This window comes from Cebidichthys violaceus, unplaced genomic scaffold, assembly GCF_023349555.1.
Source record: "Cebidichthys violaceus isolate CVI_PGR_0920_01 unplaced genomic scaffold, fCebVio1.0.p SCAF_64, whole genome shotgun sequence".
In the NCBI taxonomy this organism is placed as follows: domain Eukaryota; kingdom Metazoa; phylum Chordata; class Actinopteri; order Perciformes; family Stichaeidae; genus Cebidichthys; species Cebidichthys violaceus.
Genome location: NW_027176861.1, coordinates 582,501 through 595,154, shown reverse-complemented (window position 1 = coordinate 595,154; position 12,654 = coordinate 582,501). Strand labels below are relative to the sequence as shown.

The following is a 12,654-nucleotide window of genomic DNA, read 5'->3' as shown; positions in this document are numbered from 1 at the left end:
AGTCCAGCAGAGTAGAGTCCAGCAGAGTCCAGCAGAGTCTAGTAGAGTCCAGCAGTCTAGTAGAGTCCAGCAGAGTCTAGTAGAGTCCAGCAGCGTCCAGCAGAGTAGAGTCCAGCAGAGTCCAGCAGAGTAGAGTCCAGTAGAGTAGAGTCCAGTAGAGTCCAGCAGAGTCCAACAGAGTAGAGTCCAGTAGAGTAGAGTCCAGTAAAGTCCAGCAGAGTAGAGTCCAGCAGAGTAGAGTCCAGCAGAGTCCAGTAGAGCCCGTCTGTGTTTTTATTAATGTGTATTCGTGTGGTTTCTCAGCCTGGAACTGAAATATGAATTAAGGAGACACTACAGACGCCCCATTAATAAAAAGGACTCTGAGACGGTCGTGTTTTCAAAATGTTTTTATTTTGTATTTTTGCCTCTAAGCCTTCAGAATGATACAAACATGTTCGTTTGTGTTTCACTACGACCAAAAAGAAACCTCACAGGATGTGGACGGTGTGTACAGCTATCGATCGGCAGCCTAAAACCTCCACAGAAACTAACGTCAGAATAAATAACGTGGAGGACCGTTTAACGTCTGAGCCGAAGCTCAGTATGGCTTCTGGATGTGGACGATTATTTACACGCGTTTGGACGAAGAGCGTAAAGCGGCCGTGACTTTTAGACGTTTGCACAGAGAGACGGACACACGAGTGATACTGGATATAAGAGCCGAGTCCTCCTCCGGTGAGCGTGGTCTGAGAAGGTTCAGTCAGAGACTCCGAGGTCTTCAGGGGTGAAGGTCCGGTTCTTAGCTTCAAAGAGACTCCGGGACATTTTGAAAGTGGAGGTTTGGTCCCAATTTAGGACGGCCAAAATGGGATTTCAAGAGACCTTCATCGAGACAAAGACTTTAGTAAAACTGTCTCAGTGTCATTCATCGGGAATCGAACCTGAGCTGCAGTCAAATAGTCCAAAAAACTCTTTTCCTGACTAAAACCTCATGAGGTCAAGGACGGATGTTAAGGAGGATTCATAAGGACTTAGGAAAAGGCGCCGACACTAGGCGGGCTACGTGAACACGAAGCAGCGGTTGGACATTATTGAACGTGGGTCCAAGCCGCAAGGCATTGTGGGACGGCATCATCTCCTTTAGGAGATAAGAAAAGGAAGCTTTTGAAGAACCTTTTCGTTAGCATGCAGGAACACTGGTGCAGAAGAAGGGAAGTGAAGAAGAGTTCAGTCGTGACCTGAAGACAGACAGAGAGACAGACAGACAGACAGACTATTGGACTGCAGCCCTGGCGTCGCCCGTCAGCAACTCGTAGACTCAGGAGTTGGTCCAGCGTCAGAACGATGGGGAGTTGAGGACAATAAGAACGGATCAACCACCTGAGGTCTCGGTTCTAACGAGCCTCCGGTCCGACCGTCCAATCAGAGCCGAGCTCACAGACGACGCTTCTTCAGAGACTTTGAGAACCCGGAGATAGAAGGTCTTCTAAAGACTCGTCCAGTAGCTCCTTCTACGAGATCTTCAGTGTGGTCCGGGTCTGAACCGCCTCGAGCCAGACTACAGAGTCCTCAGTTCGTTGGACTTGATGTGGATCTTTAAGAGACCTCCTTGGGTTTAGTTCTCTCAGTACCTTTGAAATGTGCAGTTTAAGAGTCTTTTTAAGAGAACCAACCAAAGCTGGATCAAACTAACTCCTGGAGGACAATCGGTCCAACAACAACGATCCCAAAAAACAACGTTTCTGTCTTCAGAATGTTAACCCTTCAAGTTGAAAAAGGTTCCAGCTGTTTGTGTATCATTTAAAACATTCATGAATTGTCATATTTCAGTTCTCTTCACACGTCTGCTCCTCTCTGCTGCCACCTGGTGACCGTTTCCTGTCCTAACATCTGGTTTCCTGTTGAAGCTCCATGATGACCTCACAGGAAGTGACTCAAAGATGACTGAACATGAATATAAATACATATCAATAATAACCTGTTGATGATGGTTATTTAATAACTTTAGCTCCTTTATGATGTATTATAGATTATATAAACACATCAATGATGTATGATTGATATTATTCTGCTTCATGAGTACTTTTACTTGATGTACTTGAAGTACTTCTCCGTGCTGTTTGTGCTCTGATCTCAAACCAGGAAACAAACTCTGGAGACCTCAAGTGGCAGCAGGAGAGAACTGCACGAGGAAGGACCGCATTACCCAGAAAGCCCTGCTGTCTGACAGCTGAACAAGATGGCTGCAGCTCAAGGTGAACTTTTAAGAGAAGAAGAAGAAGAAGACATGAAGTGGACGGATTCATTCAGGATTCAGGATCCAGCAAAGACAGGAAGTCCACGAAGGACCAGAGAACCAATAACAGGTCTCCAAGTACTGATCATCAAAGCTTCTGTAACACAGAACAATGACGCAATAAAGGTTCTAAATACCAAATACCAAGGTCTGTACGTCTGTAAGGAACATGAACCTGGTTTAAAACTATTATTATTATCATTTCATGGGAGTTCATTCTAACAATTCATATATATATATATATATATATATATATATATATATATATTATATATATATATATATATATATATATATATATATATATATATATATATATATATATATATATATATAGTCAGTCTGCTGATTAAAGGTTGAATTATTAATATTTGATGCTCAGTCAGTTTCAATAATCATCTTCAGCCTTCAGATAGTATTCACATAACACAGTATTACTGTGTGTACTCACAGTACTGTGTGCCCCCCCCCCGGTCACCACAGCGACAGTCCCACGCACTCTGTCCGTCATATCTGGTCGCCGTGGCAACCTGCCCCCCCACTCTGCTGCAGGAGGTCAGTTTGCTGAAAAAAAAAAAAAAAAGATCAAAAGTACCGATGAAGTGTTGAGAGTCTCATTTAACAAAATAAAAGTCCCCCGACAGAAAAAAATAAAAGCTCTTACTCTGAAACTTTGATGTTTGGATGAGAAATAAAAACCTTGTTTGTGTTTCTGAATGTTTCAACTCGTAAAAAAAAACCAACAACAAAAATAACAACAACAACGCTCCGCTCGTCGTCCTCGTAGACGAGCGTCTCCTCTCCCACAGACCTCGAACGTCTCGGCTGGAGGAAACTCCCCTGAGCCAATCAGAATGTGACTGAACAGAAAAGGTTTAAAGGAGGATGTCAGCCTGCTACCCATGATGCTTCATGTTCTCCATGATGCTTCATGTCCTTCATGTCCTTCATGTCCTTCATGTCCCCCATGTCCTCGCCACCTTACGGCACCACTTTCTGTTTCTGCGGCTCCGGCTGCTGGTTGTTCCCGCCGCCGTTCTTCTTCTTGCTCCCCTCTTTGGCGGCGGTCTTGGAGGACGAGGACGAGGACGAGGAGGCTTTGAGGCTCTTGGAGGTTGGGGCTCCGCGGGTCTTGTCCTTGTGGGCGGCGTCCTGAGGCAGCGTGGGGCTGGAGTGAGCCCTCTGCAGGCCGCCGTCGTCAAACAGCCGCGACTCGAAGGCCGACAGGTCCTCGTCTCCGCTCGCATGCTTGGCCCGGAGCAGCATGGCGTACGTCCCGTACCGGGTTTTCTGTGGACCAGGACCGAGATGAGACGCGTCAGGACAGGAAGTCTCTCTTTATAAAAACTTTATTAACAAGAACAAACCCCTCACATGAACTAAATCATGTTTTCGTTGTTCTGAATATCTGAGGTGAAAGTGAAGACGCTCTAAATGACTTCAAGGGACAGTAGTGATGTTTAGAAGAGTGGTTGTATGAGGTACTTCTACACAGTCAGTGTACTACTACAGTAGACGGAGCAAAGTAAAGTAGAAGAATCTACATCAGTTATGTGTATTACATATTCAGCTCAGTCCTTCATGGTATCTGCTCTCTACAAACACACCAGACATTGACAAACCGTGATTTGAGGAGCTGTTGGTCTGTCGTGAGACTTTGGTGGATCTGAACTAACGTTCACTGCAGTACTTCATACAGAATAAAGTGCATTGAGACTGGATTTGTACCTGTAGAGGATTTAAACCTGCTCTTCCATGATTACATCTGACAACTCAAACTGATTGACCGACGCTCACGTCATAATGACAGCCACAATAATCTCCTGCTGCTCTGTCCTGAGATTATACAACAAGATATTAGATTGCATGTAATGAAAGTGTCTCTGAGCTGCATTCTCTCTAGTGTCCAGCAGGGGGCGACTCCTCTGGTTGTATAGAAGTCTAGTCTAAAATGACTCTACTTCTCTCTTGATTTATTCCCTCAGTAAACATTGTAAACATGAGTTTATGGTCTCAATCTCTAGTTTACAGTCTTCTTCAATACAGCATGATGTTCATTTAGTACATTATGGTCCATTTAGAGTCTAACAGACCATGAAGAGGGGATGCTTTAGGGGCGGGGCTACACGCTGATTGACAGGTCATTACCACAGCGTTGTCCATGATTTTGTCTTAAACCTTTAACCTTTTTCACAGTGAGTTTTCACTTTATGAAAAGTTCTTTGTAACATTTTGCTTCCTGAAAGTGTTGGATTCAGCGTTTGGCTGTATTTAGCCCCCACCTCTCCTATGTAGCCCCTCCCTCTTGTATTTAGCTCCTCCCTCTCATGTCACTTCTGGTTGTTTATCATGAAGAAGAAGGGACATTTGGACTCTAAAGCTGCAGTATCTTTGCCTCCCCTTCAGCTCTGCAGCGCCCCCCTGTGGATGCTTCTGTCCTGGTCCGTCTGAATGTCCACTACAGACCATAATATACTGTACCGTTACCATGGTTACAGCAGGGTTGTCCTCCCCGCTGTGGAACATACCTCGAACTCCAGGTACTCCTGTCGGAGTTTCTGCTCCTCCAGCTCGCGGCCTTTCACCTTGCGTTCCGGCGTGGAGGCCGTGAGGTCGGCCAGCTCGGAGGAGACCGCCCTGAACCGGTTCTCGTGGGATTTGACCTGCTCTTCCTGTCGGGGGGGGGGGGGAGACAGAGGTGGGAGAGACTCAACAGACGTGATCACGGACCTGAGGAGGATCTGGAAGGCTGAGGGTCTGTACCTGGGACAGTTTGGTGTTGGATCCCGGCAGAAGAGGACGGCTGAACCTCTTCTGGGAGCCGATGGCCGCCGGGAACGGGGGGGCGGAAAACATGGCCGCCACCACGTTGATGCGTGTGATCCACGACTGCATCTGTTCTGCATTGCTGAGGGGACAAAGAGGAGACCACAAGGGTCAACCGGACTGCTGCTGATGATTGTCTTTTGACAGACAGACAACAGAGAGACAGACAGACAGAGAGACAGACAGACAGAGACAGACAGACAAAGAGACAGACAGACAGACAGGCAGACAGACAAAGAGACAGACAGACAGGCAGACAGACAACAGAGACAGACAGACAGGCAGACAGACAACAGAGACAGACAGAGAGAGAGACATACAGACAGACAGACAGAGACAGACAGAGAGAAAGACAGACAACAGAGACAGACAGAGAGAGAGACAGAGAGACACACACACACACACACACACACACACACACACACACACACACACACACACACACACACACACACAGACAGACAGACAGACAGACAGACAGAGAGAGAGAGAGACAGACAGGTCCTTACGGAGCCTGCAGAAGGAAGACTCTCCAGTCGGCCGTCCTCAGGTAGAAGACGTTGGGTCTCTTGCTGTAGTCAGCTGCTCTCATGGCCAGAGAGTGATGGATGGAGACGGCGTTCTTCACGTCCTCCTCCGTCAGTTCACGCTCTGCACGGAACTCATCCTGTCAGCCAATCACAGAGCGGCATCATATCAGTCAGCCAATCACGTTCAAACCTGCTCCAACAGTCACAAAGTCTACAAGTCCCAGAAAGCATTGTTTTCAGGACTAAAACAAATACCTCTTTATGTTTTAGTTAGTTATATTTGTCTTTATATTTCTACAAACCAAATTATTCTGCAAAGAAAGAAAGTTCTCCCAGTCGATGTCGTCTACAGTGTTACTACACTAACTCATGTTTTCACAAAAGATCATTCATTTAGACGCCTCAGTTCAGACACAGGGCTGTTTATATTTCTGGAACAACAAGAAAGTTTAAATATAGAAGAAATAATTGATAAATTAAACACAAAAACAGAATATATTATATGAAGAAATAAAGACAAAATATGTCATTGAAACATGAAGACATTCTGTCATGATGTCATGTCTCTTGGTTATGTTAGAAAACATCTGAGAGTAAAACAAAGTGATGAGGACAGAAAGGACTCCTGTTTGTCCTGTTCTCATATACATCCCATCTGGGACGAACACAGTTCAAAATAGACACTTATCATGGAGAGACCGGCATGTGTGAAACAGAGGGGCTGCTGGGAAACGCAGTTCAGATGTTTACCTTCTGCAGGTAGAGCACCAGACCCTTCAGCATCGCGTAGAAAGACTTCCACCCTCTCTTACCCCGAGGAGCTGGGAGAAACAAGGCATCATGGGATATATCAGACATCAAGAGTTCAGGAAAGAGATGTGGCTTTAAGTGTCAGTAGTCCTGAGCCTCAGAAACGTCAGCTAATGTACATGTACAGGTATATACACACATTATGACTATAGTTGCTTGGTGAAGGTAAATTCAGGAGTCGTCTGCATAATAATATTATAACAATGAATAGTTTTGCTTCTCTTGGCTGCATGTTAATGGTAAAGAGAAGAGGATCCAGGATGGAGCCTTGGGGAACTCCACACATCATGAGTTCAGATACATAATATAGAAATTGAAACAAAATAGTCCCTGAAGATAGAGACGGAGCACCTTCGATTTCTATTGTTGTGCCACAACATCAACAAAACACGCTGGTTATGAAGAAGAAGAACAAGAAGAAGTAGAACAAGAAGAATAACAAAAAGTAGAAGTAGAACAACAAGAAGTAGAATAACAAAAAGAACAAGAAGAAGTAGAAGAAGAACAAAAAGAAGTAGAAGAAGAAAAAGAAGTCGAAGAACAAAAAGAAGAAGAAGAAGCAGACAAAGAAGGAGAGGAAGAAGAAGAAGAGTTGGTAGAGTACTTCTCTTCCCGTCGGGGTCGGCGTGGACTTTTCGGACCAGGAAGCCGCTCTTGTAGAGTTCTCCGTCGGCCTGCTGGGCGACGCCCACCAGCGGGTTTCCTCCACTGCCCAGTCTCTTCATGGTGTGGGAGGCGGAGTCTGTCCGGACCTCAGCCAGCTCAGACATGGACTTCCTCAACTCCTCCTCATCTCTGAGGAATGAAACATTCACAACATCACTCACTTATCACTGTGGTCTCATTGACCTCTGATTCAACATCTCCTGTCCTCAAATATTTAAGTCATGGAAGTTAATGTGTCATTTATTAACCAAATAGCTCCAGAAGATTAGAAAACTGAAGAGATAAAAGACTGAACATGAGGGAGGACAGACGCCTGTGTGTGTGTATATACAAGTATATGTGTGTGTGTGTTTATATACAAGTATATGTGTGTGTATACAAGTATATGTGTGTGTGTGTGTATATATACAAGTATATGTGTGTGTGTGTGTGTGTGTGTGTGTGTGTGTGTGTGTATATACAAGTATATGTGTGTGTGTGTGTGTGTGTGTGAGTATATACAAGTATATATGTGTGTGTGTGTGTGTGTATATACAAGTATATGTGTGTGTGTATACAAGTATATGTGTGTGTGTATAAGTATATGTGTGTGTGTGTGTGTGTGTATATACAAGTATATGTGTGTGTGTATACAAGTATATGTGTGTGTATATAAGTATATGTGTGTGTGTGTGTGTGTGTATATAAGTATATGTGTGTGTGTATACAAGTATATGTGTGTGTATATAAGTATATGTGTGTGTGTGTGTATATATAAGTATATGTGTGTGTATATACAAGTATATATGTGTGTGTGTGTGTATATACAAGTATATGTGTGTGTGTATACAAGTATATGTGTGTGTATATAAGTATATGTGTGTGTGTGTGTGTGTATATAAGTATATGTGTGTGTGTGTGTGTGTGTGTATATATAAGTATATGTGTGTGTATATACAAGTATATGTGTGTGTGTATATATACAAGTGTGTGTGTGTATATATACAAGTATGTGTGTGTGTATATATACAAGTATATGTGTGTGTATATAAGTATATGTGTGTGTGTGTGTGTGTGTATATAAGTATATGTATGTGTGTGTGTGTGTGTGTGTGTGTATATAAGTATATGTGTGTGTGTATATATAAGTATATGTGTGTGTGTGTGTGTGTGTGTGTATATAAGTATATGTGTGTGTGTGTGTGTGTGTGTGTGTGTGTGTGTGTGTGTGTGGGCGTTGGTATGCTGACCTGTAATTACAGCAAGGAAAGAAAGCAGGGACCGGTTGCCATGGCAACAGAGGCTTAAATAAGAGAGTCTGGGCAGCAGACACACACACACACACACACACACACACACACACACACACACACACAGATGAATTAAAACCAGTCGATGGTTCAAACTCACATGGTCCATTGAAGCTTCTCGTTCTTGATGGAGCTGTAGAGAGTCTGCAGAGACACAACACACAGTCAGTAACGTGTGTGTGTGTGTGTGTGAGAGCGTGCGTGCGTGCGTGCGTGCGTGTGTGAGAGCGTGTGTGTGAGAGCGTGTGTGAGAGCGTGTGTGTGTGTGTGTGTGTGTGTGTGTGAGATGGACTATTGTCTTCCCTTTAATCAAACACGTCAGATGAAGAAAGTCATCCAATCATTAGTGAATGATTATCATTATAATTTTATATCCAATACTGAAGCTGATATATACATATATAAATACATATAAATATACATATATATATACGTATATATATATATATACGTATATATATATACATATACATATACGTATATATATACGTATATATATATATATATACGTATATACGTATATATATATACGTATATATATACATATACGTATATATATACGTATATATATATATATATATATATATACGTATATATATATATATATACGTATATACGTATATATATGTATATATATATATATATATACACATATATATGTATATATATATAAAAAATACTGAATGTCAGGACTCAAAGTCAAAGAAATTTCCTGAAGATGTTTCAAAATAAAAGCCTTCCAGCATGGTGGGCTTTTAATGTGAAACAACTAAGGAAGTGTCCAGCTGTGGAGGCGAAATAAATGTTTCAAATCAGAAGTGTTGCGTCTGACCGGCTCTTCTGATCGGCTTCTATCGATCAAACTGTTCAGAGTGAAAATCAGGAGCCGATCGATCGTAGAACTGTTAAAAAACACCAACGAAGAAGTGACTGGAATTCATTATTGACCAATTGTTTCTGGACTAGTAATAATCTGTGAGGATGAATTTAGATTCATTAAGATGTATCATCAGAAAATGATCAACAACCTCCAGCCAATCACAAGCAAACATCAAAGTACCAGATGTAAACATTCAGACCATAAACTCTGTTTGTGTCACTTCTGCTGTCAAGCTGCTGACAATGAAACAACACTTTGTGCACAAATGTTTCACACAATAAAGAAATTAAACATGTGAGAATATGAGATTACAAATACAAATCTCACAGTACGGACATTATCTTTTCCCAATGCTTATACTTTCATTGCGAAATTTTTGCAGGCAAAGTTGAGTTCTCATCTACATCACTACTACAACACTTCCTGCCTAAATATTTCACAAAGTAAGGGTATAATGAAATTAAGTGATTCAAAAGCGTGACAGGATAATGAAATATGAGGAAGTGATGAGACGTTAAGATGAGATAATGAACACTGTCCTTCAGCAGCTCTATGGACATTCCTTATGCTTTTATTGTGAAACGTTTGCCCTTTGGTCATAGTGTCATTCCCTTTTCTTCAGCTTTTATTGTGAAACTTTTACTTTACGAACATACGTTTTTCTTTTTCTTCTGCTTTTATTGTGAAACTTCTGCTTTACGGACAAACTCGCTCCCTTTTCTTTGGCTTTTATTGTGAAACTTTTGCTCTACGGACATACTCATTCCCTTTTCTTTGGCTTTTATTGTGAAACTTTTGCTTTACGGGTATATGCATTCCTTTTTCTTCAGCTATTATAGTAAAACTTGCTTTACGGACACACACATTCCCTTTTATCCTGCTTTTATTGTGAAACTTTTGCTTTACGGACATATGCATTTCTTTTTCTTCAGCTTTTATTGTAAAACTTGCTTTACGGACATATGCATTCCCTTTTCTTCTGCTTTTATTGTGAAAAACCTGCATGTAAAGTTGAAGTTCATAGAAAAAAAATAAACAAAGTAGAAACAAACTTGAAATAACTAGCGAATAAAAACTATTTTATGAAACGGAGAAAGTGTTTTGAGTGTGATATGATGTGAATTTATTTACCATGTGACACATGGTAACAGTAGGTAACTGTAGATATTATGTGGAGTAATATGGTGACTGGTTTAAGTTTTTGATGTCTGGAACCTTTAGGTTCTCTGAAGAACGTTTGCTTCTCTTTGTGTCTAAACCTCACGTTCTGTAAATATAAACGAATGCATTCAGAGAAACCACCTCCAGGTTCTACCTTCTTCTTGCGGCTCTGCCGGTGCTGCTGTCCGTCCTGGGTCTTCCCCAGCAGGTCTGGGAAGGCCAGCGGTTTGAGTGAGCGGGACCGGGGGGTTCTGGGATACCTGAACGGGTCGGTGTCCCTGGAGTCCCGCCCGCTCCGGACCGAGCAGAGCGACCGCGACCGCATGCGGCCCGACGAGTGGATGCTGTTGACCCCAATCATCTCAGAATCTGAACCAAAGTCCGACTGAACTTCAGGGGAAAAACCCAGCAAATCCAGCAAAAAAAAAGAAAAACTTAAATGAAGAAGAGTCTGATGGTTCTGGTTCTGGTGTCCTCAGTGGAGCTGCTGCATTATGGATCCAGCTCTATTCATTATGCATCACAAACAGCAGCGCTTCATCAGACTCATAATCCAGCCGGCTTCAGGTGTTTGGACCTGCTGCAGACGCTGCAACAGACTGAACCATGTGTAATAATGTGTTTAAATTAATCTGCTGTCAGATTTGTCCTCAAGGGATTTTTTGAATGCTGATGAATTCGTATTTAAGCAACTTTTGATAAAATCAAAATACAGTTAAATGATATTTTTTAGTTAAATAAAGATAAATAATAATAAAGAAAGAAATGATCTAAAAGACGTTTTCTTTAAATTATGTATATTTTTCGTTGTCAACTTCCTGTTCACTTCACGTGAAACAAGTGTGAGAGCGTCACATCAGTGTGTGTGTGTGTGTGTGTGTGTGTGTGTGTGTGTGTGTGTGTGTGTGTGTGTGTTTAATCCCTCTCTAACTGTTTAGAAGCAGTGATGCGTATTTCATCCGCTCACACTCCTGCAGGAAAAAAACAGCCAAAAACAAAACAAAACACTCAAATCCAAAAAATATCCAAACCACGACTCTGATCTTCTTCTTCTGCAGTTTCTTTTCCAGAAATGTGAGTTTTCAAAGTGTGTGTTGAACGCAGGAGGAGGAGGAGAATCCCTGGACTGCAAAATATAAAGCTGCGTGACGGAGGAAACGCATCAGCAGCATCGACCAAAACATTCACCATGAAGACCAGAGAGACGGGGAGGAAGGGGGAGAGAGAGCACACCCACACATGTAGACAGAGAGAGAGAGAGAGACAGAGAGAGAGACAGAGAGAGAGAGACAGAGAGAGAGAGAGACAGAGAGAGAGAGACACAGAGAGAGAGACAGACAGAGAGAGAGAGAGACAGAGAGAGAGACAGAGAGAGAAAGAAAGACAGAGAGAGAGACAGAGACAGAGAGAGACAGAGAGAGAGAGAGAGAAAAAGAGAGAGAGACAGACACAGAGAGAGCGAGAGACAGAGACAGAAAGAGAGACACAGAGACAGAGACAGAAAGAAAGAGAGAGAGAGAGAGACAGACAGAAAAAGAGAGAGAGAGAGAAAGAGAGCACCCCCAAAACTGACGTCAGCTTCCTCCTGGAGATGCTACAACCGACTGGAGATGGAGGGATGAAGGAGATGGAAAGAGAAGAGAGGGGTGAGCTGATGTGGATGAGGAAAAAGAGGAGAGTTTCTCCTGTTGCACTCTGGGTACCAAAAAAAAGCGAGAGAATCCCCCCCCTTCCTCCTCCTCAGATGTTGATCTCTTTGTCCTCCAACTTCATTCTTCTTCTCCTCCTCCTTCGCTTGTTGTCGTCTTCGTCCTGCAGGAGAATCCCTCCGTCAGGTGAGCTCACTCCTCCTCTTCGTTTATTTCTTCTCCTCCTCTTCCTCTTTGTTTATTCCTCCTCTTCCTCTTTGTTTATTTCTCCTCCTCCTCTTCCTCTTCGTTTATTCCTCCTCCTCCTCTTCGTTTATTCCTCCTCTTCTTCTCTCTGCTGAGACTCTGAACTGTTGAGGAGCGATGCCCTCCCTCCTCCTCTCTCTCTCTCTCTCTCTCTCTCTCTCTCTCTCTCTCTCTCTCTCTCTCTCTCTCTCTCTCTCTCTCTCTCTCTCTCTCTCTCGCTCTCTTTTTTCCCCTCGCTCTCTCAATGCGCATTTTCTCTCTGCAGCAGCTGCCAATGAGAGCGCAGAGACGGGAGCTTTGACCCGCCCCCCCTCCTCCT

General features: G+C 42.9%; 1 protein-coding gene across 3 annotated transcripts in view; it reads right to left on the bottom strand.

The window, feature by feature from the left end:
* Nucleotides 1–2,610: 2,610 nt before the first annotated feature.
* Nucleotides 2,611–12,654, bottom strand: part of psda (pleckstrin and Sec7 domain containing a) — a 44,427-nt gene continuing 34,383 nt past the window's right edge. For all 3 annotated transcript variants that reach the window (XM_068734449.1, XM_068734448.1, XM_068734451.1), the window contains 7 exons: nt 8,500–8,543; nt 7,049–7,239; nt 6,385–6,455; nt 5,614–5,771; nt 5,042–5,186; nt 4,807–4,950; nt 2,611–3,568 (listed from right to left, as the gene is read on the bottom strand). In XM_068734449.1, coding sequence (XP_068590550.1) covers nt 3,260–3,568; nt 4,807–4,950; nt 5,042–5,186; nt 5,614–5,771; nt 6,385–6,455; nt 7,049–7,239; nt 8,500–8,543 — 1,062 coding nt within the window. In that variant the 3' untranslated portion in view covers nt 2,611–3,259. The remainder of the gene's footprint in view (nt 3,569–4,806; nt 4,951–5,041; nt 5,187–5,613; nt 5,772–6,384; nt 6,456–7,048; nt 7,240–8,499; nt 8,544–12,654) is intronic.